Source organism: Podarcis bocagei (genome assembly GCF_964188305.1).
Source record: "Podarcis bocagei genome assembly, chromosome: 8".
Classification (NCBI taxonomy): domain Eukaryota; kingdom Metazoa; phylum Chordata; class Lepidosauria; order Squamata; family Lacertidae; genus Podarcis; species Podarcis bocagei.
In genome coordinates this window covers 632329-659952 of record NC_138133.1, presented here as the reverse complement: position 1 = coordinate 659952, position 27624 = coordinate 632329, and the positions used below count along the sequence as shown (strand labels likewise).

At 42.5% G+C, this 27624-nt stretch overlaps 1 protein-coding gene across 1 annotated transcript in view; it reads left to right on the top strand.

The window, feature by feature from the left end:
- The window catches only part of OLFM4 (olfactomedin 4), a 55756-nt gene extending 49415 nt beyond the window's left edge, over positions 1-6341 (top strand). The window contains exon 6 of the mRNA XM_081206001.1: positions 4153-6341. Coding sequence (XP_081062127.1) covers positions 4153-4961 — 809 coding nt within the window. The 3' untranslated portion in view covers positions 4962-6341. The remainder of the gene's footprint in view (positions 1-4152) is intronic.
- The last annotated feature ends 21283 nt before the right edge of the window (positions 6342-27624 follow it).

Below are 27624 nucleotides of genomic sequence, written 5' to 3'. Positions count from 1 at the left end.
CTGGTGTAACTCAGTTGGTAGAGCATGAGTCTCTTAATCTCAGGATCATGGGTTCGAGCCCCAGGTTAGGCAAAAGATTCCTAGATGACCCTAGGGGTTGCTCCAACTCTACAATTCTATGATTCTATGCCCAATGAGCTTCAGGGCTGAGTAGGAATCTTAATGGAGCTATCCTATGTCCATGGCTATAGCCAGGATTTTTGTTAGGGGGGCAGGCTTTTGTTAAGGGAGGGAGAACCTCACATGTGTAATGATTTGTAGAGATTTTGATTGCTTTACGGGGGGCGAATGCCCCCCTGCTCCCTGGCTATGTCCATGCCTACACCTGTCCTGTTTCTGGGAAGCTGTTGCCTAAAGCAGTCTAATGTGCTAGTGACACCTGCCTGTCTGTCTCCACCTCTTCTCCCTTCTCCCTTTCCCTTCATGTAAAGTTATGATGAAAGCTTCTTGCAGTCTAAGTCTTAGACTTAGACAGGAAAGAGCAAGAAAGAGTGTTTTAGCATGGATCTCATTAAGCTTATTTCAGTTTTATCCTGCTTTAGCTTTCATGACTTACTTCAAAGACTCCTGAGAATAGTGAAAGTGCTTAAAATTTCTTTGTTTGGTGATGGCCTTGATGGTTTAGCAAGTACAGTGGTGCCCCGCAAGACGAATGCTTCGCAAGACGGAAAACTCGCTAGACGAAAGAGTTTTCCGTTTTGGAGGTGCTTCGCAAAACAAATCTCCTATGGGCTTGCTTCGCAAGACGAAAATGTCTTGCGAGTTCCTGTGGGTTTTTTCCCCTTTCCCCCCTTTTTCTAAGCCGCTAAGCCGCTTATCAGCTGATCCGATAAGCCAATAAGCCGCTAAAAGCCGCTAATAGCGCTAATCTGCTAATCCGTCAATGGGCTTGCTTCGTAAGACGAAAAACCGCTAGACGAAGAGAATCACAGAACGGATTCTTTTCGTCTTGCGAGGCACCACTGTACGTGAAAAGGGTCCAGAGAGGAGTATGCTCATTTCCTTCCAATTTGCAGAAGGTGGTCTGAAGCAGGGAGCCTGCTGTACTTTGGGAAAACCTTTGAGAGCCGTGTTTCTCCAGGGATCTGAAAAGCATGTATGGAAGTCTTCCTGCTTCAGAAGATTGCTTTCCCTGTGCTAAAAGGTGATGGGAAAGGTGACAGAGGGATGCAGCTCGTGGATATATCCTTGCTGCCTGTCCCACTCTTGCGTTTCCTGAGCTCAAAATGTAGTGCTTGAAGATGACTTAAAGCATTTGTCTTTCAGGGCAAAGGCTTGTGCTCAAATCATTTTCACCACAATGACTTTCAGTCTTTGCCATTTAAGAAAGGAAAGAAAGATCCCTGGTTCCTCTCCCAGAACTGCAGTCCTCACTATCTGGAAAAGCACCCATATACTCTCTTAGTGCCCCTTCAAACATTGCAAGGATTGTGTGTACATGTGTGTGAATATGCTGTGTGCTTCTGAGATTCCCTGAAATTTGTAAGTGCTTTGCTAAGCTTTTCCTGATGACTGTGTACATGTCATGGGAAAGTGTGAGGGGTCCCCGATATCTGTGAGTTATACTTGAGGTGAAAGAAAGACTAGCATGGCTCCAGCATATTGTGGGGGACCACAGGAGTTTACTAAGTATATGAACATATATCTGCTAATTCCCCTAGTTGTGTGTGGAACATTTCTTGACTCCCCTGCATTGACATGCATGCTGTCCCATGGTCAAGCTTTGAAAACAAGTGACAGCTTGAATAATGGATGTACATTTATTTCTTATGCCTTCCAATATTTACAAAGTGAGAGAATGCTTTGTTTTCTTCTACTCCCCTCCACCCCACCCTGTTCTGCTCAGTATGCCAACATTAAAGAAACTCAACAGCAACACAGTATTCAAATCTAGTACAAGAAATGGATAACCTACCCTGACTATTTGTGTGCATGTTGTGTGCATGTTGAAAAGGCTGTTTTGTTTTTAAAAAGAAAAGCCTAGACTGGATATTGAACCTCAAACAATGTTTGATCTTAATAAACCAAACCCACTTCTAACTTTAATAATTCATGTATTATTTCATAAGTAAAGAACAAACAAATGTTCAGGAAAGAGATCTTTTTAAGGGGAAAAATAAGATCTTCTTATTTCTTTTGTACCATAAAAAGCCTTTTGGCTGAATACATGATTGTTTTTTATTTATGAAACAATGCATGAATTATTAAGATGAAGCTAGATCCGTGCTTGGTTTAATGACATGAAAAATTATTTTAGGCTGAATCTCTGCAACTTGCTGTGGACATTTTTATATCTTTTTTGCAGCTTTTTAAAAAGTAAGTTGCAGATTTATGCATGCCGTTAATAAGCATTTAATTTGAAAATAACATTACTGATTTAGGTGCACTAATTCAGTCAATGTGTTGACAGTTAAGGGCAAACTATAAATTATAGTGGCTTCTCTGCTGTGTAAAGAGCTCCCATTGATTTAGCGAGCTGGTAAGTGGCACAACATTTAGCAGTAAACCCAGATCATAAAACTACATAATATATTCCTGTATTGTGCTGATGGAGGTATATATAACTCTAAGTACAGAAATGTAGGTATGCCAAGAGCTGAGATCATGTTGATTGCATAAGGTCTGGAGCATGAAAGCTGTGAGTTGGGCAGTCCCCAGTTCAGTTCATGCCTTACCATGAACTCTCGCAGGGTTGGATTTGGCAACTCTCCCATCAATAGTCTGGGGATAGCAATCAACACTGGCCTGAGCTGTTGTAAGGGTGACTAAAGGCTCGTTCACACTTCCACTTGCCCCATGTCTAGAAAGCATGGGTCCCTGGGTTTTCCCAGGAACAAATGGAAGTGTGGATGAGCCCTGAGTAACATTTGTCTTATAGACTCACTACAATCAGATCAGGAGGTTGAACTCCACAACTTCATATTCCAGGTAGAGGATTGCATATTAAAGGACAAGATTTAGCTTTCTACCTGACATGCTAATTTTCTATGTGCAGGTGTTCTTTATTGTTGTTTTTGGAGGTGGAGGTTCTATCATGCACTTCTCCTGTGCATTCTGAAATAGTACAGCCTAGAAGCAGTTTTGCCAAATGGTAATATGTTTTGTCTAGAGCAATGATGGGAACCTATGGCCCTCCAGGAGTTGACTCCAGTTCCTATCAGCCCTAGCTAGAATGGGCAATGGTCAGGGATGATGGGTTTTGTAGTTTAGTAATACCTGGAGGCCACAGGTTGCCCCCCCCATCTAGAAACTCTTTAAAGTGTTACATAAATGCTTGATGTTGTTACGTTAACAACCATTTCTTTTCAATACTATTGACCCTGGGAATGCATTGTCCTCCTGTTTTAGCAATATGTTTGCTTGGGAGTCAGAATGGTGGATACAGTGGTGCCCCGCAAGACGAATGCCTCGCAAGACGGAAAACCCGCTAGACGAAAGGGTTTTCTGTTTTTCGATGTGCTTCGCAAGACGAATTTCCCTATGGGCTTGCTTCGCAAAACGAAAAAGTCTTGCGAGTCTTGCGATTTTTTTCGCTCCCCCCCCTTTTCTAAGCCGCTAAGCTGCTAATAGCCTTTTAGCCGCTAAGCCGCTAAGCCTTTAATAGCCGCTAAACCGCTAATAGCGCTAATCCGCTAAGCCACTAATAGGGTTGCTTCGCAAGACGAAAAAACCGCTAGACGAAGAGACTCGCAGAACGGATTAATTTTGTCTTGCGAGGCACCACTGTAAAGTCAATTCAATTCACATTTAAAGGCAAACCTGCTTAACCCACACTTTGCAAAACAATATGAGAACTGAAACACAGCCATCCTTCTGGACATGACACTCTTAGTCAATTTTGCCCGGAATGATTCATTTAATCTCTGGGGGGAAACCCCCGTGATTGCAATAGGTTTTCTCTAGATATGTTCCAAACTGATGCGTTGCCAAGACACCTGGTCTGGAGCGAGGGTCCTGTGACACGAGAGGTAATAACGAGCCAAGAGCAGGATGGGAGGTAGAAATGAGGGTGAGGAAGTGGTGGTGAGTGACTGAGGGCACAAAGCAAGTGAGAGGTGAAGATTTTAGAGACATAAGTTATTTCACTGCCAGAGATACTCAGAATCTTTGAACTGCATATGTGCAACACACTCTGTTTTTGGTTGGTTTCAGGAAGCTGCAGTCATGGTGGAATTGCAAATGCCAGCCAGCCCTTTGTGATTCAGCTAAACTGGAGAGGATTTGACTACAAATATGGTGCCTGGGGAAGATATACCTCTCCCTTGAACCCTGAAAAGGAGCTCTATTGGGTTGCACCACTGAACACTGATGGAAGATACCTGGAATATTATAGACTTCATGATTCCTTTGATAATTTATTGCTGTTCAGATACTCTAATCAATTTAGAATTCTATATGGCCAAGGCAGTGGCATGGTTGCTTACAAGAACTATATGTATTTTAACCAACATGGCTCAAGAGATATGAGCAAACTAGATTTAAGCACCAATACTGTGGTGCTGAAGAAAACTCTTCCAGATGCTGCTTTTAACAATCGGTTCTCATATGCAGGGGTGTCATGGCAAGATCTGGATTTTGCTGTGGATGAGAATGGATTGTGGGTAATTTACTCAAAAGAAGATAGCACAGGTAATATCGTGATTAGCAGACTTAATGAAACAACTCTTGAGGTGATCAGTACATGGGAAACAAGGCAGTACAAGCCAGCCGTGTCCAATGCTTTTGTTGTGTGTGGTGTGCTCTATGCCACAAGGCCCATCAATACTAGGAAGGAGGAAATATTTTACACATATGACACAAACACAGGAAGAGAAGGCAGAACAAGCATCACTCTAGATAAAATGCTAGAAACAATTCAGAGTATCAACTACAGCCCTATAGATGGGAAACTTTATGTGTTCAATGATGGCTACCTTGTTCAGCATCAGTTGACCTTCCAGACTCTTCCACAACAAAAGTGAAGCAGAGGAAGAGGGGAAAGCAGAGGTTTGACTTGTTTGTAACTCATTTGTGCTATCTCCCAATATTGCTACTACATTTCTGAGGGGCGAGGGGAAGAAATGTAATATTAACTCATGGCAACATGGAGGTTTGGAAAACTTGGGGCAAGGTCCAGCCAATGTTGAACACTTAAATTTCAATTATTTCACCAGCCTTTGCTTTATTTCATTAAGCCTTTGCTTAACATTCCCATTGAAATGAGCAGGACTTAAAACTGCTTAAGCTTGGCTTGATTGTGCCCATAACAATACACCTTGCGTGGTTCAGACCAATTGTCCCTTTAGGTCAGTGTTCTTCCTATGTGTGATGCTCATGTCTGTTACTAGAGGGGGGACCTGGTCTTTTTGGATTGGGGCAGGGGAATATATTCATCTCTACCTCAGGGCTTTTCTACTCCATATTATTTGCTATGCAGACTTAAAACATTTCCTCTTAAAGCACCACTACTGTTATTACATTTTCCCAGTGCTCAAATTGCAGTAGTTCATTGCAGTGAGAATTTGGTTCTGCTCCCAGGCTGTTGTTTGTGTGTGTCATAGGCAGCACTTGGTTAGCATTTGTGGTATCAGAATAACACATGACAACTCCTTGTCTGTACTTTCTCCCCTATTCCTGTGCCTTATAGTGACATGTTTTATTCATGATTATAGTTTTAATCTGGGATTTTGTCTGGGACGCGGGTGGCGCTGTGGGTAAAACCTCAGTGCCTAGGACTTGCCGATCGTATGGTCGGCGGTTCGAATCCCCGTGGCGGGGTGAGCTCCTGTCGTTCGGTCCCAGCTCCTGCCCACCTAGCAGTTCGAAAGCACTCTTAAGTGCAAGTAGATAAATAGGGACCGCTTTATAGTGGGAAGGTAAACGGCGTTTCCGTGTGCTGCGCTGGTGCTGGCTCGCCAGCTGCAGCTTCGTCACACTGGCCACATGACCCGGAAGTGTCTTCGGACGGTGCCGGCTCACGGCCTTTAGAGCGAGATGAGCACGCAACCCCAGAGTCGGACACGACTGGCCTGTACGGGCAGGGGTACCTTTACCTTTACCTTTACCTTATAGTTTTAAAATATTCTTTGAATGTCATCAACACTCATCTAGACTTACTAACAATAATGAAATGTTTTAAAGTGGAAAGTTATATAAATTGTAGACTGAGGACTCTTTCATCCCTCTCCAGCACTCTGAATGGTGCTTTGCAACTTTGGATAGTAAGAATGAAACTGATAACTTTTTTTGGGACAGGCCCTTTATGGTTACTACCCCTCTCCACTGACTCCCACAAGTATATCTTGTGAAATCTGGATGGGGCCTTAAAGTTGTTGCTCAGGGATATGTGGAAGGATCACAAAGGAAAAAATACAGTTAGTGGATAAGCTCATGAGGCACACTCCTTCTGTGAAAGCCCAGATAATAAAATTAACAAGAGCTACACAGCAAAGGATTGTTATGTTCATTTCAATGAGGCTTGCTCAAGAGAACAATCCACAAGGTAGATTGTGACCTTATGTCCACACAGCATAATCCAAGCCAGGGTGTATGCAAAACAATTTGCCACTAATGTAAAAGTACTGCCAATTTTAGCCAAATATTAATCTATCTCTGGATAGATTCCAGTCCTCAAGCTTCTTGATGTGAAAAGAGTGCTGCAAAGGTAAAGATTTAGACCAAATGGAGCCTTCCTTTTTTGGACTGGAATATATAAAAAATGGCTCATTGCTGTTGTCCCTACTTTTGGAGGAAATGGGAGAGCAATACTAATTGTTTTATGAAAAGGGAGTCTTATTTGTGACATTTTGAACAACAAATTCCAAGATACTGTGCAAACATTTGTAATCCCCTCCTTTGTTGTGATCAATGAGTGAATAATTGATTTTTTTGTAGCAAGAAATTATAATATGCTATACCATCTTTTGCATTTTTATTAATTATGAATAATTGTGATTAGAATTTTGAATGAAGTACATACGGTAAATTTTCTATGACTTCTATATTCTGTAAATAAAAGAAAACTCTAGACCACCATCTAATACAGAATTTAGTGTGCTTAATCTCACAACTGTCTCTCTTCTACTTGTTCAGTGGTTTCTTCCTGCACACTTCTGTTTGCCATATAAATTTCGAATAATGAATATTTAAAAAAAACCCCAAAAATTAAAAGTAGATTCATAATAAAACATGGAAGTTGTGTTAGCTTGGATACTGTAAGTGCATTTGCATAAATGTGATGCTTTGCATTATTCATGTTGAATGTGGGCTTATATTTATTTGGCACTGAATGTTGCAAAAAATGCATAGCTTTACTACTGGTCTGGTTTTTCTTTTCTTTTTCAATAAACTATATTTAGGCAAAGAAAAATGAAATGGAATTCTTTAGTGGGTGATGCTATTTCCGACAGCTAGTCTAGGAAACAGCTTGGGCAGATTCCATTTCAAACCATGATGCTCACACGCCACTAAACATGGTGGCTTATGTGACTCCTAACAAAACCCAAATGGATGTGTAGAAGTAAACTGTGCAGTCTGTCAGCAAATTTTGTGTGTATTACCCAACTGGATTAGAATCTTGGGAAGGCCAGCTCAACTGACATCATGAGCATGTGGCCAATCTGTATAGCCCAATTTTATTCACACTGAAGATCTGAATGTTCCTCCATCTGAAAATGTCTTTCTGTACCACCCATGAGGCCAGGTGAAGTGACCACCTCAGGCAGCAGGATCCACAGAGGCAGCAGATCCTGATGCAGATCCTGGAGGGGGCACCATTTTCTGGTTTGACTTAGGTGCCAAAATGTATTGAGCTGGCCCGGTTCCATATACAAAATTGGAAGCCAGGGAGAAAAGTTCCAACCCTGTCCTCTCGCTGACATCAGGTTTTCTAAGCTGAGGAACTTCTGCGTGACATAGCTTTTTATTTAAAAATGTGTGGAATTAACTTAAAAGCTACTGTCACATTTGCTACATTTACCTGACCACCTAGTTTGATTGGAAGCAGCATGTACTGTGCAGCCACCAGGGATTCAGAAACACCAATTGCATATGTACACTTAGCAGAGAGCTGTGCTTGGCCAAAAGCCCCTGTTGATTAGCACACTCTTTGTCAAACCTGTAAAATGGGACTAAAGTCTGTTGTCAGGGGCTGCCTCAGGTCTCAGCTCACAAAAGACCAACGCCAAGCTCTTCTTATATACAAGGATGTTTATTGCAGTTCATTATTGGTTCCACAACCGAGGCGTGCAGCCCCGCGTCTCTTAGCCTAGACGTTTGAAGTCCCCTCTGAATCGGTCCCGCCTCTACACCAGTTTAAGAGGCTTGTGCTAGTCCACCTCTTCCTGTCCTTTCTTATCCGCAGGGTCTTTCTGCCCACCTGGGTTCCTTCCCTTCTGCTTTCCCCTGACGCGGATTCCTCAGACGCCTGCTCCCCCCTCCTTCGTGCTTTGGGGCCAGGCTCCTCCTCCGGGCTCTCTGCATTTCCGCGCGCCTCCACATTTGAACTTGGCGCGCGTTCGCTACCCCTGACCTTCCTTTTGACAGTTACACTACTCCCTGTACTACTCTCCTCCCCTTCCGGCAGGACATCCTGCCCCGATCTCCTTCCCCTGTCTCCTTCCTGCTCTGGTCCGTGTGTCACACTGGGAACTCCACCCTCTTCACTCCGTTCCTCCTGGGAAGCCGACCCCGATCTCCCACTCCCACTCGGGGTTTCCCTGCTGCTTCCCTGCTCCTGGCAAGTCCCCCCGTGACCCCCCTTGGCTTGACCAGGGGCGCCCCCTTCTGGGAATCCTCCGATTCACTTGAGAGACTCATGGAAGACCTCAAGTCATTGTCATCCTCTTCCTCACTGTCCTGGGATTCTTCCCCATCGCTCTCCGTCTCCCCCCTCACCTGTGCCTCTGTCCCTAAACCCCTGACATCTGTCCTTACGCAATGCCTTAATTTGGGAATCCAGTATGGTGCTAATATAAAGAATGAGGGGGGGGGAGGAGGAGGAGGAGAAGAAGAAGAACAACTGTTTACATTGCCAGCTTAGTAGGAGATCTACTATAGGAATCCTCATTTTGTGTTATTGAGAGCTGGTGCAGCTTAATCACCAGGAGCACATGTGTGTGTTTCTTTGTGGCTGATTAGCTGTTCTCCCTGTGCAAAGGTCAGAGGGGGCAGGGTTTCTGTTGAGGCAGGGGATTAGCTGTGGGAGTTTAGTGGCGTGCGCAGTATGATCCATCTTTTAGATTTAGGGGAGCTAGTCTCAAACGTTTGTTGGGGAAGACCTAGGTTTTTTTGTGGGGGGAGTTATTTGTCCTGTCTTCACGCTTTTTATGATGGAGGACCGCTGTAGCCACACCCAATGACACGTTCCCAAGATGGAGGGGGAGGGAACAGCTGCAGTCGCCTGCGGTTCCTGCGCAATGTTTGCCATCTTGCCAAAGGTTGCAGGCAGCTTTACCTGCAGCAATTGCATGTTGATTGCCCTCTTAAAAGACAAAGTCCAGCAACTGGAGGAACGTGTAGCTACGCTCCAAAGAATTAGGGAGCTGGAGCTCTTCTTGGAAGCAACAGAGAACACCGTCTCCATCAAGGAGGAGACAGGGGACTCCCCTGAGAAGGAGGCTAGTTCACCAACACAGGAGCCAGATATATGGAGAAACGTGACTCAAAGAAGTAGGAGATCCAGGGTTCGCTCTGATTGTTTAGAAATACACAATCGCTTTGAGGTCCTCTCCCCTAGCATGGAAGATGAAGAGCAGACTCCATTTGAGGATCTCTCCCTCATTACAGTCGATCAGGTATATGAAGACGAGCAGCAAAGTCAGTCCTCAGGGAATGTGCAGGCGACCTTGGAACGGACAGCTCACGGAAGAACCCCAACCAAACCTAAGGATGGTGCTGCCAACAAGGCTAGACCTTCCAAAAAATGCCCGAAATGTGGAAAAGGCTATCATTGGGCTAATCAATGCAGGAGTCTGGGAAACTCCATTGCGGCCCCACTCTCGGGCCAGGACAATTAGAGAGCTTTCCGCCTTTAGTTTCCGCTGCTGAAAAATTTTCTAAAAATACACCCTCTGAATTTGCCATTGATTTGATCAATCAAGAGACCAAAGACACTGTTTTACCTGGTGAAATTGTGCTTATGCCCACCCAGTTGGCAGGCCCACTACCTCCTAAAGTCGCAGGTTTAATTTTACCCAAATTTTCTGCGGCAAAAGAAGGAATCCAGGTTATTCCAGGAGTTCTGGATCCTGACTATGTGGGCACAATAATGGTTCAACTTTGGAGCCATATGCCCATGCAGTTAAATAAGGGTGAGTCCTGGGCGCATTTGTTGGTTCTCCCTTGTCATCCTACTGCTTCTATTATGGATAGTAATTTGCACGAGCTCTCTTCTTTCCCTCCACAGCTGTTAGCTGTAGTCCAGAGGATTGGAGAAAAGAAACTTCTTCGTAAGTATAAAATCAATGGTATAGTTCTGGAAGGTTTGATTGACACGGGCGCAGATATTTCTGTAATTTCCAGTAGTTGCTGGGACCCCACGTGGCCCCTTGAGTCTGCCTCTGCAGTCTGGGGTGTGGGTGGACCCCAAACCTCTTCCAAAAGTGTACAGTGGCTGCCTGTTTCTCTGCCTGATAGCTCTGAAACCATTGCATACATCCAACCCTGTGTGTTAAAAATCCACCTCAATCTGTGGGGCAGAGACTTACTACAACAATTACAAGCTACCATTCAATTTAATGAGTAATCTTGCGCTTCCCCTCAGCTGGAAATCTACCAGTCCGGTATGGGTAGAACAATGGCCCATAACGGGGGGAAAGCTACTTGCTTTAGTGCTCATTTTCAGCGTTTTGTTTTTGCCTCTTTCCGCTTCCGCTCCTAATAGCGGCGGTTCCACACCGATAAATGTGTGGGAATCTTTTGCAAAGACCCTTAATGTTTCTTCCTTCTGCCTCACCCAGCAGGTATCCATAGGTGAAATCCTTGGTTCTTGCCTTATCCCTGTTTGCCATGACCCTCTAGATTTGCAAAATGATACCTGGTTTTATTCATCTCTACCCCAAAATGATTCTCTCCGCACTCTTGGTTATTCTGGTTACCATAACTGGGGTAACCAAGTACGCCGACGCCCACCTTTGGCTATTGATTTATTGACCCCATACGTGGCTTCCTTTAATGTTACTTGTGCCCGTTTGGTGAATTGCACAAAAACTAATTGTGTGAAAATGGGCAAGGATAATTTTAATTGCTCTGATTATGTAAATATTTCTTATGTATATAAATATACAGAGCTGCCTGAAGGCTGGTTCTGGTCGTGTCCAGGCTATACATTTAATTACATTCCAGCAAACATCAGCCATGGAACACCCTGTTGTTTAAGCTGTTTGTCCATCATTTTACCCAAGAAGCATCATTTATCCCGCTCTCGATATCGCCGCTCTGTGGAATTGACTAATGATTGTGATGCTTTTGTCTCTCTTCCCAGTAGGTTTGAATATATCTTTTTAGCTGTTTCTCTCTTAGGAGTCCCTGGATTGGCTGTACAGAATCGTATGAACATTAATTCTTTACCTTGTTCTGCAGCAAAAGCCCTGAATTTTACTTCACAAGGTCTTCACCTTTTGAATAAAGAACAGAGTGAACTCCACCATGGACTTTTACGAAATCGTGCTGCTATCACTATTTGCTCATGCTTCATCATTATGGCTGTGAACAAGTGGACGACATGTGTTGTTTTAATATTACTGATAATTCTAAAGTCATTCAAAGCCAAATTTCTCATTTGCAAAATCTTACACACCACATTAAACAAGACGTTGGATTTTCTGGCCTCTGGGATTCCTTCACCCAGTGGTTCACCGGCTGGTTACCAAACATGACTTGGCTTCGTAATCTTTTTCAATATGCCATTGTCATTATATGTATATTAATTTTTGTTATGTTGCTTCCTCCAACGCGTTCCTGGCCTCATAAATCTCTTGTCTCGCCTCCTCTCTCCCCCTCAACCACCCAATAAACTCCTTGCTGCCTATTTTGCGAAATGGCAGCACCAACAGTAAACATTAGGGGAGATGTGGGCAGACTTATTTTGGGCATGCGCTGGCATACCACGTATCCCGAAACATTTTTGTCCCATCAACCCTGGCGAACTTATTTCGGGCATGCACTGGCAGACCACGTATCCCGAAATATTTTTGTCTTATTCACCCAGCACACCTCGCAAACAAGAAAAGAAAGGGGGAGATGAAGGGAAATCCTGCTTCTGCACATAACTGTGGCATTCTGGGAAGTCTTGCTTCTTTTCTCTGGCATTCTGGGAAGTCTCGCTTATAAGCTTTTCTCTGCTTCTGTACACACTGTACAACCTGTTTCAAAGACCAAGACATTCCCTCATTTCCCTAGGCTGCTCAGTTCATCTTAAGTTCATGAAAAACACTATGACCTGTTCTTAATGCATAGCTGACCACATCTACGGAACTCAATTATTATATTCTTTCATGTTATGATCAATCATTAGTAATTGTTTTAGTCATGCTATATCAATCTTTAGTTATAATTTAATTAGGAGGTTTCATGCCTGTCTAGTTCTGTGCTCCATTTCCCAGCCTTTAATCTATTGATGATTAATGCCTATCCTCGCCTTGTATTTGTGTTAACCAATCAGCAACAAGTTGCTTTGTGTTTGTATCAACCAATCAGCAACGAGCGCACCTGTGACAATGTTTGTGATATTCAATAAAAGAGAGTTCTCGGGGCTTGCTCCGAGAGACGCCTCTCACATGACACCTGCTACTCGTCTGTCATGGTTTCATTCCAACAATCCTTGGCAGCAAATTCCACTGTCGAACAGCTCTTACTGTCAGGAAGTTCTTCCTAATGTTTAGGTGGAATCTTCTATATTGTAGTTTGAATCCATTGCCCCGTGTCCACTTCTCTGGAGCAGCAGAAAACAACCTTTCTCCCTCCTCTATGTGACATCCTTTTATATATTTGAACATGGCTATCATATCACCCCTTAACCTCCTCTTCTCCAGGCTAAACATGCCCAGCTCCCTTAGCCGTTCCTCATAAGGCATCGTTTCCAGGCCTTTGACCATTTTGGTTGCCTTCCTCTGGACACGTTCCAGTTTGTCAGTGTCCTTCTTGAACTGTGGTGATCACAGCATTCCTTTCTAGGTGCTCACAGACTGTTTGCTTAATGATCTGCTCCAGAATCTTCCCTGGTATTGATGTCAGACTGACTGGGCGGTAATTATTTGGGTCCTCTCTTTCCCCCTTTTTCAAAATAGGGACAACATTTGCCCTCCTCCAGTCTGCCGGGACTTCACCTGTTCTCCAGGAATTCTCAAAGATGACTGCCAGTGGTTCTGAGATCACCTCTACCAGTTCTTTTAATACTCTTGGATGCAGTTCATCTGGCCCTGGAGACTTGAATACATTTAAACTAGCCAAGTATTCTTGTACTATCTCCTTAGTTATTCTGGGCTGTGTTTCCTCTGCTGAATCATTTGCTCCAAATTCTTCAGGTCGGACATTGTTTTCTTTATCGGAGAAGACTGAGGCAAAGAAGGCATTGAGGAGTTCAGCCCTTTCTGTGTCCCCTGTTTGCATTTCACCATCTTCTCCTCTGAGTGACCCCACTGTTTCTTTGTTCTTCCTTTTGCTACGGACATACCCATAAAAGCCTTTTTTTTCCCTTCAACCTCACTAGCAAGCCTGAGTTCATTCTGTGCTTTAGCTTTTCTGACTTTGTGTCTACATGTGCTGGCTATTTGTTTGAATTCCTCTTTGGTGGTTTCCCCCCTTTCCATTTTTTGTACACATCCTTTTTTAATCTTAACTCAGTTAAAAGTTCTTTAGATAGCCACCCTGGCTTCTTTAGGTACCTTCCATGTTTCCGTCTCATTGGTATTGCCTGAAGTTGTGCTTTTACTATCTCCCTCTTAACAAACTCCCAGCCATCATGAACTCCCTTTCCTTTTAATATTACTGTCCATGGGATCTCACCCTGCACTTCCCTAAGTTTTTATGAAGTCGGCTTTCTTAAAGTCAAGAAATTGAGTCCTAGTATGCTTGGCTGCTCCTTTCCGCTGTATAGTAAACTTCAGAAGAGCACGATCACTCGCACCTAATGATCCTTCCACTTCTACCCCACTAACCAGGTCATCAACATTGGTTAGGACCAGATCTAAAATGGCTGTTCCTCTTGTTGCTTCTCCCACTTTCTGGACAATGAAGTTGTCTGCAAGGCCAGTGAGGAATCTGTTTGACCTTATGCTCTTGGCTGAGTTTGACATCCAACAAATATCCGGGTAATTGAAGTCCCCCATTACTACTATCTCCCTTCCTTTTGCATGCTTGGCCATCTGTTCCAGCAAGTCATCATCTATGTCCTCCGTTTGGCTTGGGGATCTATAGTAACTCCCACAATCCTTTCTTGTCTGGTCTGTTTCTCTGAAATAGATTGTATCCCTTCAGTATTACAAACCCACCAGGTTTCAGTGATGCCTATTATGTCATATATAGTTTGCTGTACCAAGAGCTCAAGCTCATCTTGTTTATTTCCCATGCTTTGCGCATTAGTGTACAGACATTGAAGTCCATTAATCATTCCCCCGTGTCTCTTATTTAAGGATTTTTTCCTCCCACCACTAGGTCTGCGTGCTGTTTGCTCCATTTGGTCTATGACATTTGGATGATCATCTTCATCAATTGATAGACTCCTACCTTCAGGAGCACTGTCTCCCTCCCCCACATTAGTCAGTTTAAAGCCCTCCTGATGAGGTTTCTGAGATTTTTGGCAAAAACATTCCTCCCAACCGTTGTGAGGTGCAGCCCATCACTTGCCAGAAGTCCATCTTCAAGAAACTGCAGTCCGTGATCTAAGAATCTAAACTGTTCCTGTTTACACCATTTGCGAAGCCAGCTGTTCACTTCCACTATTTTCCCCTCTCTCCCTGGGCCACGTCGTTCAACTGGGAGGACAGATGAGATGACAATTTGGGCATTTAATTGCTTCAATTTCCTGCCCAGAGCCTCGTAGTCTCTTTTGATCTTCTGGAGGCTTTTGCTTGCAGTGTCATTGGTTCCCACATGAACCAAGAGGAAGGGGTATTTGTCAGTGGGTTTTATGATTCCTTGCAGTCGTTCAGTTACATCTTGGATCTTAGCCCCGGAGAGACAGCACACATCCTGAGACATCTTGTCAGGCCCACAGATCACTGCTTCTGTTCCCCTCAGTATGGAATCCCCTATCACCACTACACGCCTCCTCTTAGGTTTGGTCGGGGTTCTTCCATGAGCTGTCCGTTCCAAGGTCGCCTGCACATTCCCTGAGGACTGACTTTGCTGCTCGTCTTCATATACCTGATCGACTCTAATGAGGGAGAGATCCTCAAATGGAATCTGTTCTTCATCTTCCATGCTAGGGGAGAAGACTTCAAAGCGATTGTGTATTTCTAAACAATCAGAGCGAACCCTGGGCCTCCTACTTCTTTGAGTCATGTTTCTCCATATATCTGGCACCTGTGTTGGTGAACTAGCCTCCTTCTCAGGGGTTTCCCCTGTCTTCTCATTGGTGGAGACGGTGTTATCTGTTGCTTGCAAGAAGAGCTCCAGCTCTCTAATTCAGAATGCTTTCAGAATTACTACAAACAGCTGTATAAAAAAGGTAAAGAAGATAAAGCTATAATTGAGCAATTTATCAGAACTAATGGTTTGCAGGAAGACAGGAGTGCCTGGCATGCTCTGGTCCATGGGGTCACGAAGAGTCAGACACGACTAAATGACTAAACAACAACAAAAATGGTTTGCAGAAGATTCCCAAAAGTAAAAGGACCCTACTAAACGGACTAATTTCAAGACAAGAGGTAGAAAATGTAATAAATTCAATGCAACTTGGCAAGGCCCCGGGACCAGATGGTTTATCAGCAAAATACTATAAGACATTGAAAGACTGGCTTATTCAGCCACTGTTAGAAGTTTGCAACAAGATTATAGGAGGGGACAAAGCACCTGAAACCTGAAAGGAAGCTTATATTACTCTGATTCCAAAACAAGATCAAGATAGATCCAATGTCAAAAACTACAGGCCAATTTCCCTACTCAATGTGGATTACAAAATTTTTGCTTACTAGCTGAAGAAGGTCTTGTCAGAATATATTCACAAGGACCAGGCAGGTTTTCTGCCTGGTAGACATATGAAAACAATATAAGTAATATAGTAGATATTCTGGAAAAGTTAAGAACAAGAAAAAATTGTAAAGCAATGTTAACTTTATTGATGCGGAGAAGGCTTTTGACAATGTACTTTGGGGTTTTATGACACAAAATTTAGAAAGTAGTAGGGTGGGTCAGGATTTTTAAATGGTATTAATGCGATCTATTATGAACAAAAAGCTAAAATCATAGTAAATAATGTGGTGTCAGAGGAAATTAGAATTGAGAAAGGTACCAGGCAAGGGTGCCCACTTTCCCCTCTGCTGTTTATTTCAGTCCTTGAGGTCTTGTTAAGTATGATAAGAAAAGAAGAACAAATTAAAAGTATAGTAGTAGGATCCAAACAATATAAATTAAAAGCCTTTGCCGATGACTTGGTGTTGACACTTCAAGATCCAGACTCCAGTGCAGTAAAAGCACTGGAGATGATACAGGAGTTAAGGCAGGTAGCAGGATTTAAGTTAAATAAGAGCAAAAGCAAAGTATTAGAGAATTATCTGGATAATGAGGAAAGCAAATTATTACAAGAAAAGACAGGCCTAGTCTTTGTGAAAAAAATTAAATATCTGAGAGTTAATGTGTCGGTGAAAAATTTGAACTTATATAAAGATAATTATGAGAAATTATGGAATGAAATTAAGAGAGATTTGGAGATTTGGTCAAATTTGAAATTGTCATTAATGGGCCAGATTTCCGTGGTTAAGATGAATGTATTGCCAAAGATGCTGTTTTTGTTTCAAGCCCTACCAATTATTGATAATGTGAAATGTTTTAAAGAATGGCAGAAAGCGTTATCTAGATTCATCTGGCAGGGGAAAAACCCCAGGATTAATTAACAAATTATTAATGGATTCAAAAGAAAGAGGGGGATTCTCCCTGCCAGACTTGAAGATTTATTTTGAAGCTGCCACTCTTTGCTGGGTTAAGGAATGGATACAACTAGAAGACGCAGATGTTTTAGACTTGGAGGGATTTGACAATGTGTTTGGATGGCATGCATATTTATGGTATGACAAGGTAAAGGCCCATAATGGTTTTAAAATTCATGTAATTAGAAAATCTCTATATAATGTTTGGATAAAATACAAAGATCTTTTAGAGAGGAAAACACCCAGGTGTCTCTCGCCAATGGAGGCAAAGACCCAGGAAAAGTCAAACATGGAAACCAAGTGGTTGAGATATTCAGATTTGTTAGTGGAAGATAAAGAAGGATTTAAATTAAAACCATTTGACCAAATTAAAGATAAAATAAATTGGTTACATTACCACCACATCAATGAATTGTATAAATTAGATAAGAAAAAAGGTTTTGCATCAGAAAAAACCAAACTGGAAACGGAGTTGTTAGATTCTAAAGTTAAAAAATTGTCTAAAATGTATAATCTGTTGTTGGAGTGGCATACAAAGGATGAACAAATTAAATCTGTGATGATAGACTGGGCAAGAGATGTAGGATATAACATAACGTTTGAAGATTGGGAAAGGTTGTGGAGGAAAGGGGTCAAGTTCACTGTGTGTATGGCGTTAAAGGAAAATAGTATGAAAATGATGTATAGATGGTACTTAACCCCTGTAAAATTAGCAAAGATTTATGACAACAGTGATAATCTATGAAGGAAATGTAAAGAAAAGGAGGGTACCTTCTACCATATGTGGTAGACTTGTCCCAAGGTGAAAGACTTCCGGGAGAAGTCTTTCTAACCTTGCCCCTTTCTAAAATTTATCTATTGGCCTATGTTTTTCTTTCTATAAATTTGCCAAAGAATAGGATAGAATAGAATAGAATAAAATAAAATATAATAAAATAAAATAAAATAGGGATTAATGAGTCTTCTCATGATGGTGGAGGGCTTGTGTGCCCTTCTTCTGATAGCAAATGCTCTGTGGGTGGGGCATAAAAAATGGGGGGGGGCGGTCAACAGTTGGGAAAGGAGTGAGAAATTGTCATCTGGGGAACAGAGGATATGGGATATCCTGGTCAGGAAATCATATGTAATACTTATTTCACATGACAAGGGCTGTCAGCCTCTACCTCTCCAATAACTGGCATGCCTGGAAGGAGCTGCACGCATTGATAAGGGCCTCCAAGTCACTGGAGGTGGTTCTACAAATGTTAACACTGGCTGGGCACTTGGTACTATGCATTGGGTAGAGGTCAAGCTTCTTCATAAGCTGATCTGATTTGTTTGTGTCCTCTACACCACCAAGTTGCCCTTGCAACACTCGATCACAGCACTTGACGGGAACAGCTAGGGAACTTGTCTAACAGCAAGTGGACAGGTAACATTGGCAAGATGCTGGAATCTGCTACAGAACTTGAAATTGATCCTTCATTCACCAAACTCTCAACTGGCGAGCCTCTTGCTTCACTGAGTGACAATGTCATAAAGGATCTGTCTACTGATCAAGCATACAGATATTGGATCACACAGGGCATAAGGAGAGTGAAATATACTCAGAGTCGCAAAGTGATTTCATGCTCTTTATTCAGCTCATAGTGGTGAGGAGGAATGAATGAAAGTCCCCTCAAAGTATCTGTTTTATATACATTATTTACACAATGGGCTGCACATGATTGGCTAATTCTGGAATTCTACTGTAAGCCAATCAGGTTGTGGATTCACTTATATCTGGAGCATGATTGGGTGGTTCCTGCCAACCAATCATACTGCTGCATTGTTCTAGGACCAATCAGACTGCTGCAATTTGGATCCTATTGTTCTAGGACCAATCAGACTGCTTCAGTTTGGATCCTGTTCAACTCAGTACATAACAGAGAGGAAAACTTCCCATGGATCTGGCCCTTTTTGAAAATGGCCCAATGAGCCATTCAACGTGGTGAACAGCAAACAGGCTTTGTTGAATATGTGTTTCTATACATGGCCTTAAAGGCAAAATCTTCAACAACTTAGCATTGATAGTGGAATACATTGTTTGCGTGTACTACCCCTGCTGGTTCAACATCAAAGCAAAACACTCAGGTGGCAGGCCCAGGCCATATCTTGTTTCAGCTCCGGCAAGTTAGACTGCAAAAGAAGGCTGTGATGGATGCTGTTTTGCCAACCATCCAACACTGCATAGTGTGCATTCAGTGAAATGATAATCCAGACACTCTTGTCCTCAGATGACAGTGAGGAGAGGAGAGCTAGTGTCCAATGGGTTGTTGACTTGAGGGGCCAGATTAATGACACACTCGGACATCTTTCTGTATGTCTGACTCTGCAGCCTGGCTATCACACCACAACTGAGCTCTCTTATTTCTGAATTCCTCTAGCCACAAATAGACAGCAACCAAGGTAGGGGGAAACACTGGTGAAGGAAGGGATGTGTGGTGGAAGGGGTGTGTGACCCACCCCGGATGTCATCCCTGGGGGGAGCGTAACATCACCGCCCTGCCCCCCAGGACGCTAGCCCTGCCCCCGGGTGCACAGCATGTGCGCCGCTCCGGGTGCCAGAGCAGCTAGCTCCAGCTCTGGGGGGAATTGCCAGAAAGTCCAGGCCAGGTCCTTGGTAATGCCCCTGGAAGTATCTCTGCACTACAACAGTCCTTGAAGTGGACCCAAAGCTCCACTGACCCAGCACACCAAATACACAGTAAGATGATAGGAATGCCAGCCCTACCCTGAGATCCTCCTTCAGCACCCAGATAAGTCATACATGGAGAGGGGTTGCCCACTGTGGATTGTGTCAGATGGATGCAAAAGGCTCTCCCTGGGGAAACTACCCTGCAGGTTGCATTCATATTGTCCAGAAGGTATAGTATATGCTGCATTGTACCTTTGGGGGGGCAGCATGTTCTTATCATGGCTTGTAATGAACCCAGTTTATCTCCCAGCAGCCCTGATGTGACTGCAGCTCAAACACCACACAATTCGGCACAGTTCTGGATGTACATGCATGTGTGAACTGGCCCTGAAGCTGGTGCCCAAGACCAGCAGCTGATGTCATTGTGCTTCCTGCTGGCTAAACACAGACTAACCAAATTTCATTCTGTCTAATAGACTGGTTAGGCCTTCAAGCCACTGTCTACAGTGCCACAGTAACTGTAGTGCTGTGGATGGGATTACTCAGGAAAAGATTGTCTGAGCCTCTGCTCTCTATCTATCTTTCCCAAATAACATAACATGCAAATGTTATAACATTATTTTCTCCTGATTTTTTCTCTGCTCCAGGTTGATAAATTCTGGTCATTTATTCAGTAAAGAAGCCTATTGTCTATGGCAATGTTACACCAGCCAGAGAGCCCCACTGTTAGGAGTCAGCACAAAGGCGTGAGCTATTGAAATGATGCAGCATTCAGCTCTGTTTTCTAAAGATGTCCCCCTGCACAAAGCAGAGCAATACATTCCCCTAGAATGGAACACATTTTCAAAGTGCTTTGCTCAGCATTTTATTCTCCTGACTTCTATTAAAATTAATAGGAGTCATGCAGCTGGAACGCACATGGATTGATAGCACAATACTGCCACAAATGAATGTTGGGTTGCGAAAGTATCAGGTACAAAATGGTAATTTTTGCTGGAATGTGCCTGAGTCCATTTTGCAGTCCTCAGAGCATTAACTACTTTGCTGCTGACTTACAGTAATCACAGCATGTCTGTTCCGGACCAGGAGTCCGGGAGGAGTGCCTGAAATCCCAGCACTCCATAGCTGACAATGGAAAAGGACAAATAAAGTGCTGTCTGTATTTATGCAGAACTGACTCACAGTTGTTGAGTATGTGATGAACAGTGGAGAGCAATATGATGAAAAGTGTTCCAAGATTGGGAATTGGTTGGTATAACCTCTCATAGCACCCTCTAATTCAGTAGTTCTTGATTCTAAGAGAAGGGGTTAATGGTTGAAACCTGCCAGGCAGGTTTGGGAACAGGTACATCATGGCTCAGCTGGGGGCTCTTGAGAACACAAGAAGAGCCTGCTGAATCAGGCCAAAGGAATCATAGAATCATAGAGTTGGAAGAGACCACAAGGGCCATCAAGTCCAACCCCCTGCCAAGCAGGAAACACCATCAGAGCACTCCTGACATATGGTTGTCAAGCCTCTGCTTAAAGACCTCCAAAGTAGGAGACTCCACCACTCCTTGGCAGCAAATTCCACTGTCAAACAGCTCTTACTGTCAGGAAGTTCTTCCTAATGTTTAGGTGGAATCTTCTTTCTTGTAGTTTGGATCCATTGCTCCGTGTCCGCTTCTCTGGAGCAGCAGAAAACAACCTTTCTCCCTCCTCTCTGTGGCATCCTTTTATATATTTTATATAAACATGAGGAAGAACTTCCTGACAGTAAGAGCTGTTCGACAGTGGAATTTGCTGCCAAGGAGTGTGGTGGAGTCTCCTACTTTGGAGGTCTTTAAGCAGAGGCTTGACAACCATATGTCAGGAGTGCTCTGATGGTGTTTCCTGCTTGGCAGGGGGTTGGACTCGATGGCCCTTGTGGTCTCTTCCAACTCTAGGATTCTATGATTCTATATTTGAACATGGCTATCATATCACCCCTTAACCTCCTCTTCTCCAGGCTAAACATGCCCAGCTCCCTTAGCCGTTCCTCATAAGGCATCGTTTCCAGGCTTTTGACCATTTTTAAAAAATAATATTTATTACTTTTACAACAATTTAAACACTTACAAAAGAAAAAACAAAGAAAAAAAAACAATACATTGTAACAAAACAAAACAAAAACACTTTAAAAACACATAAAAAAGAAGAAAAGAAAAAAAACTTCCAATATCTTATCTTTCTTTCCCATATTTCCACAGCCTCCTCACACCTCCCTTTTTGTATTCCACTTCTATTAATTATTTCAGCAATTCCTTACCATCTTCCCCTGTTTTCTATCCTATAATTATCTTAACACCTTTTAACCTTATTTTACTTTAATACTCTATTAATCTATTTATACTTAATTCCTTATAACATTTCTACTGAAGCCATATAATTTCATTCCAACATTCTTCTAACATTCATTAATTTTACAATATGTCTATAAATAGTCTTTAAACTTTTCCCAGTCTTCTTCCACCGACTCTTCTCCCTGGTCTCGGATCTTGCCAGTCTTTTCCGCCAATTCCGTCTAGTCCATCAACTTCATCTGCCATTATCCAACACTTCAGTGCTTTCAAGAAGCAGCCATTCTCTCAGCCAGCAAAGAGCAGATGATTCACCACAAAGTTTAGGTGTCTGGCAGGGCAGGTCCACCTCCTTCTTTAGCATCCGTCAATATCTTAAGTTTTACTCGAGGCTTTGTGCCCTGCCAAACCAATCCAGGAACATCCCTCTGCCACCTCCTGAAACAATCCCTCCCATCCAAAACTTGCACTTTTTGACACAAAAGCAACATCCCCGGCAACACAGCAACCCTCATCCCCACCACAACAGCTCGGCCCAACCATACCAACTTCAGATTTGTCCATATTTCCCAATCCCCCTTCTCTTTGATCCAACGTCATTCACATTATTGGGCAAAAAAAATGAGAGGCAGAAATACAAGATGGGTGACACCTGGCTTGAGAGCAGTACATGTGAAAAGGATCTAGGAGTCTTGGTTGACCACAACCTTGACATGAGCCAACAGTGTGACGCGGCAGCTAAAAAAGCCAATGCAATTCTGGGCTGCATCAATAGGAGTATAGCATCTAGATCAAGGGAAGTAATAGTGTCACTGTATTCTGCACTGGTCAGACCTCACCTGGAGTACTGTGTCCAGTTCTGGGCACCACAGTTCAAGAAGGACACCGACAAACTGGAACGTGTCCAGAGGAGGGCAACCAAAATGGTCAAAGGCCTGGAAACGATGCCTTATGAGGAACAGCTAAGGGAGCTGGGCATGTTTAGCCTGGAGAAGAGGAGGTTAAGGCGTGATATGATAGCCATGTTCAAATATATAAAAGGATGTCACATAGAGGAGGGAGAAAGGTGGGAACCAATGACACTGCAAGCAATAGCCTCCAGAAGATCAAAAGAGACTACGAGGCTCTGGGCAGGAAATTGAAGCAATTAAATGCACAAATTGTCATCTCATCTGTCCTCCCAGTTGAACGACGTGGCCTAGGGAGAGAGGGAAAAATAGGGGAATTGAACAGCTGGCTTCGCAAATGGTGTAAACAGGAACGGTTTGGATTCTTAGATCACGGACTGCAGTTTCTTGAAGATGGACTTCTGGCAAGCGATGGGCTGCACCTCACAACGGTTGGGAGAAATGTTTTTGCCAAAAATCTCAGAAACCTCATCAGGAGGGCTTTAAACTGACCAATGTGGGGGAGGGAGACAGTGCTCCTGAAGGTAGGAGCCTATCAATTGATGAAGATGATCATCCAAATGTCATAGACCAAATGGAGCAAACAGCACGCAGACCTAGTGGTGGGAGGAAAAAATCCTTAAATAAGAGACACGGGGGAATGATTAATGGACTTCAATGTCTGTACACTAATGCGCAAAGCATGGGAAATAAACAAGATGAGCTTGAGCTCTTGGTACAGCAAACTAAATATGACATAATAGGCATCACTGAAACCTGGTGGGATAAGTCCCACGATTGGAATGTAATAATGGGGGGATACAATCTATTTCAGAGAAACAGACCAGACAAGAAAGGAGGAGGAGTGGCGTTATATGTCAGGGATGTGTATACCTGTGAAGAGATCCAAGATTTAGAACCTCAAAGCCAAAGTGAGAGCATTTGGGTCAAAATTAAGGGAGAGAAGAATAACAGTGACCTCATTGTGGGAGTTTACTATAGATCCCCAAGCCAAACAGAGGACATAGATGATGCCTTCCTGGAACAGATGGCCAAGCATGCAAAAGGAAGGGAGATAATAGTAATGGGGGACTTCAATTACCCGGATATTTGTTGGATGTCAAACTCAGCCAAGAGCATAAGGTCAAACAGATTCCTCACTGGCCTTGCAGACAACTTCATTGTCCAGAAAGTGGGAGAAGCAACAAGAGGAACAGCCATTTTAGATCTGGTCCTAACCAATGTTGATGACCTGGTTAGTGGGGTAGAAGTGGAAGGATCATTAGGCATGAGTGATCATGCTCTTCTGAAGTTTACTATACAGCGGAAAGGAGCAGCCAAACATACTAGGACTCAATTTCTTGACTTTAAGAAAGTCGACTTCATAAAACTTAGGGAAGTGCTGGGTGAGATCCCATGGACAGTAATACTAAAAAGAAAGGGAGTTCATGATGGCTGGGAGTTTATTAAGAGGGAGATAGTAAAAGCACAACTTCAGGCAATACCAATGAGACGGAAACATGGAAGGTGCCTAAAGAAGCCAGGGTGGCTATCTAAAGAACTTTTATTTATTTTTTTCCATTAAGTTTTTATTCAGAATTTATAAAGAACAAACAAATGCAAAATAAACACATTTACATAGCTTGTTATTCCCATTCCCCATACTATACAAACAAGGTATAAACATACAAAATCATAAAAAAGAAAATCATAATATTTTAGGCTCTACCGAGCCTTTGACTTCCCTTCACCCTTTTGGAAAGTATCAAATACATTCCATGATTGCGTATTTAATTTTTAAACTTATAATTATTCGCTGATAGAGTTGTTCTAGTCCTGCCAGTTCATCTTATAAATCTGTTCCAATATATTTCCAAAATTTACTCCAATTTTTCTGGAATTTCTGGTCATCTTGGTCTTGTATTCTGCCTGTTAATCTATCAAGCTCGGCGTAATTTATCATTTTGACCTGCCAGTCACTTATACTAGGCATAATTTCTAATTTCCAATTTTGTGCCATCATAGTTCTTGCTGCTGTGGTGGCATAGAGAAATATTTTTTTGTCTTCATTTTTTATTTCTTTACCCATAATTCCCAGCAAGAAGGCCTCGGGTCTCTTGGGAAAGGTATATTTTAATATTTTTTTGAGCTCATTATATATTACTTCCCAAAAGACCTTCGCCTTGTTGCATAGCCACCACATATGGTAGAGGTCTCCCTCCACTTCACCACATTTCCAGCATGTCTTGTTCTTTAATCTATACATTTTGGCCAATTTCGTCGGTGTAAGATACCATCTGTACAGCATCTTCCAGACATTCTCTCTCAGAGCCGTACAGGCCGTGAACTTGATACTGCTGTTCCACAGTTCCAGCCACTTTTCAAACTCGATGTTATAGCCGAAGTCAATTGCCCATTTGATCATTGCCTCTTTGACTTCCTCATCTTTTGTGTGCCATTCTAATAACATGTCATATATTTTAGACAATGTTTTACTCTTACCTTCTATTATCTCTATGTCGAATTTTGATTTTTTATCATCAAACCCCATTTTCCTTTTATCCTCTTTTAACAGGTCATTCACCTGATGGTATTGTAACCAGTCAGTGAATAGATCTTTTATTTCTTCATAAGGCTTAAGTTTAGGCCCTTGTTCTGTTTTTCCTACCAAATCTTCATAAGTAGGGTTCCTCCCCTCCATATTGATTTTTTTTTATCGTTAGAACCTCTACTGGTGAAATCCACCAGGGCGTTTTTCTTTTGAGAAGGTTCTTATTTCTCTCCCAGACCTGGTATATTGGTCCCCTAAAGATATGATTTTAAAAGGCCCTGTGAACTTTCACTTTCTCGTACCAGAGATATGCGTGCCACCCATACCAGTTATTGAAACCTTCCAGGTCCAATAATTCTCTGTTCTCCAATTTTATCCAATCTTTTAGCCAGAGTAGGCACGCTGCTTCATAGTATAGGCTCAGGTCTGGGAGGGCAAAACCTCCTCTTTCTCTTTTGTCAATCAATATTTTCATTTTTATCCGTGGTCTTTTCCCCTGCCAGATGTATTTCGCCAGGGCTCTCTGCCATTCTTTACATTGTTTTAAACCTTTAAGAACTGGGATAGTTTGAAATAAGAACAGCATTCTCGGCAGAATATTCATTTTGATCACTGCTATCCTCCCTAAAAAGGAAAGTTTCATCCTCCCCCAAATTTCCAGGTCTTTCTTTATCTTCTTCCATGTGAGTTCATAATTGTCCTTATATAGATTTAAGTTTTTGGTTGTAATCCACACTCCCAAATATTTTACTTTCTTGACCACTGTGATTTCCGCCTTTCGTTCTAATTCTATCGTTTCTTCCTTAGTTAAATTTTTAACCAACATTTTAGTTTTATTCTTGTTTACCCTAAAACCAGCCACCTCTCCAAATTCCTCAATTTTTCGTAGAGCTTCCTTTACACTTTCCTTTGGGTCTTCTAAGGTCAATACAATATCATCTGCAAAGGCTTTGATTTTAAATTCCCTCTTTCCTACCTTGATTCCTTTCACTTCTGTTGCCTCCCTCAGTCTCTTATTGAGTATTTCCAGAACTGTTATAAATAGTAAGGGGGACAGGGGACAGCCTTGTCTGGTCCCTTTGTGAATATTAAAGTATTCTGTTGTGGTATTGTTTATGACCAATTTTGCTTTCTGTTCCTTGTATATTGCTTCTATACCTCTTCTAAATTTCCCCCCTATTCCCATCATTTCCAAGCTCTTCTTTAGGAAGTTCCATGAAATGTTATCAAATGCCTTTTCGGCGTCTATGAAAACCAATGCTGCCTGTCTATCTATATTCATATCCTAGATATTCGATAATATCTATCAGATTCCTTACATTATCCCGTAGTTGTCTCCCTGGAAGGAAGCCTGTTTGGTCTTTATGTATTTTATTAATCAAAACCTTTTTTAATCTTTCCGCCGTTATATCTGAGAATAACTTATAATCATTGTTTAATAATGAAATTGGCCTATAGTTCTTTACTTCCATAGTATCTACATCTTTTTTGGGAATCAGTGTGATATAGGCTTCCTTCCAGGTATTTGGAATCTTTCCTTCTTTCAATATATTATTCATCACTTCTCCCAGCACTGGTGATATTTGATTATCTAATGTTTTATAGTATTTGGCCGGAAGGCCATCCGGTCCCGGCGCCTTCCCGGCTTTCATCTTTCTTATAGCCCTCTTTATCTCTTCCTGTGTAATTATCTGGTCTAGTACCTCTTTTTCTTCTTTTACAATTTGTTTCAGATGATGCTTTTGCAAAAATTGATCTATTTCTTGTTCTGTTTCCTTTCCTCTATTATACAGATCCTTATAGTATTTTTGAAATATCTTTTTTATTTCTTTTGGTTCTTCCACAATCCTTTCTCCTTCTCTTATTTTATTAATCGTGTTTTGTTTCTTCCTTTCTCTTATCTGCCACGCTAAATATTTCCCTATCTTATTTGCAGATTCAAAATTCTTCTGGAGGCGGCGCGTTCGGCAATGGCTGCCTGCTCCTTGTAAGGAGAGGGGAGCTCCGCTGAAAACGGGTCGTCCGCTACGGCGAAGCGGAGACCCACTTAGGAAAACCACAGGTGGTAGAAGCCTGTGGTCTCGAGACCCGGCGGGTGCCAGAAGCAGCCCCTAAAACGTTGAAGGGACCCCGTAACGGGGCTCCGGAT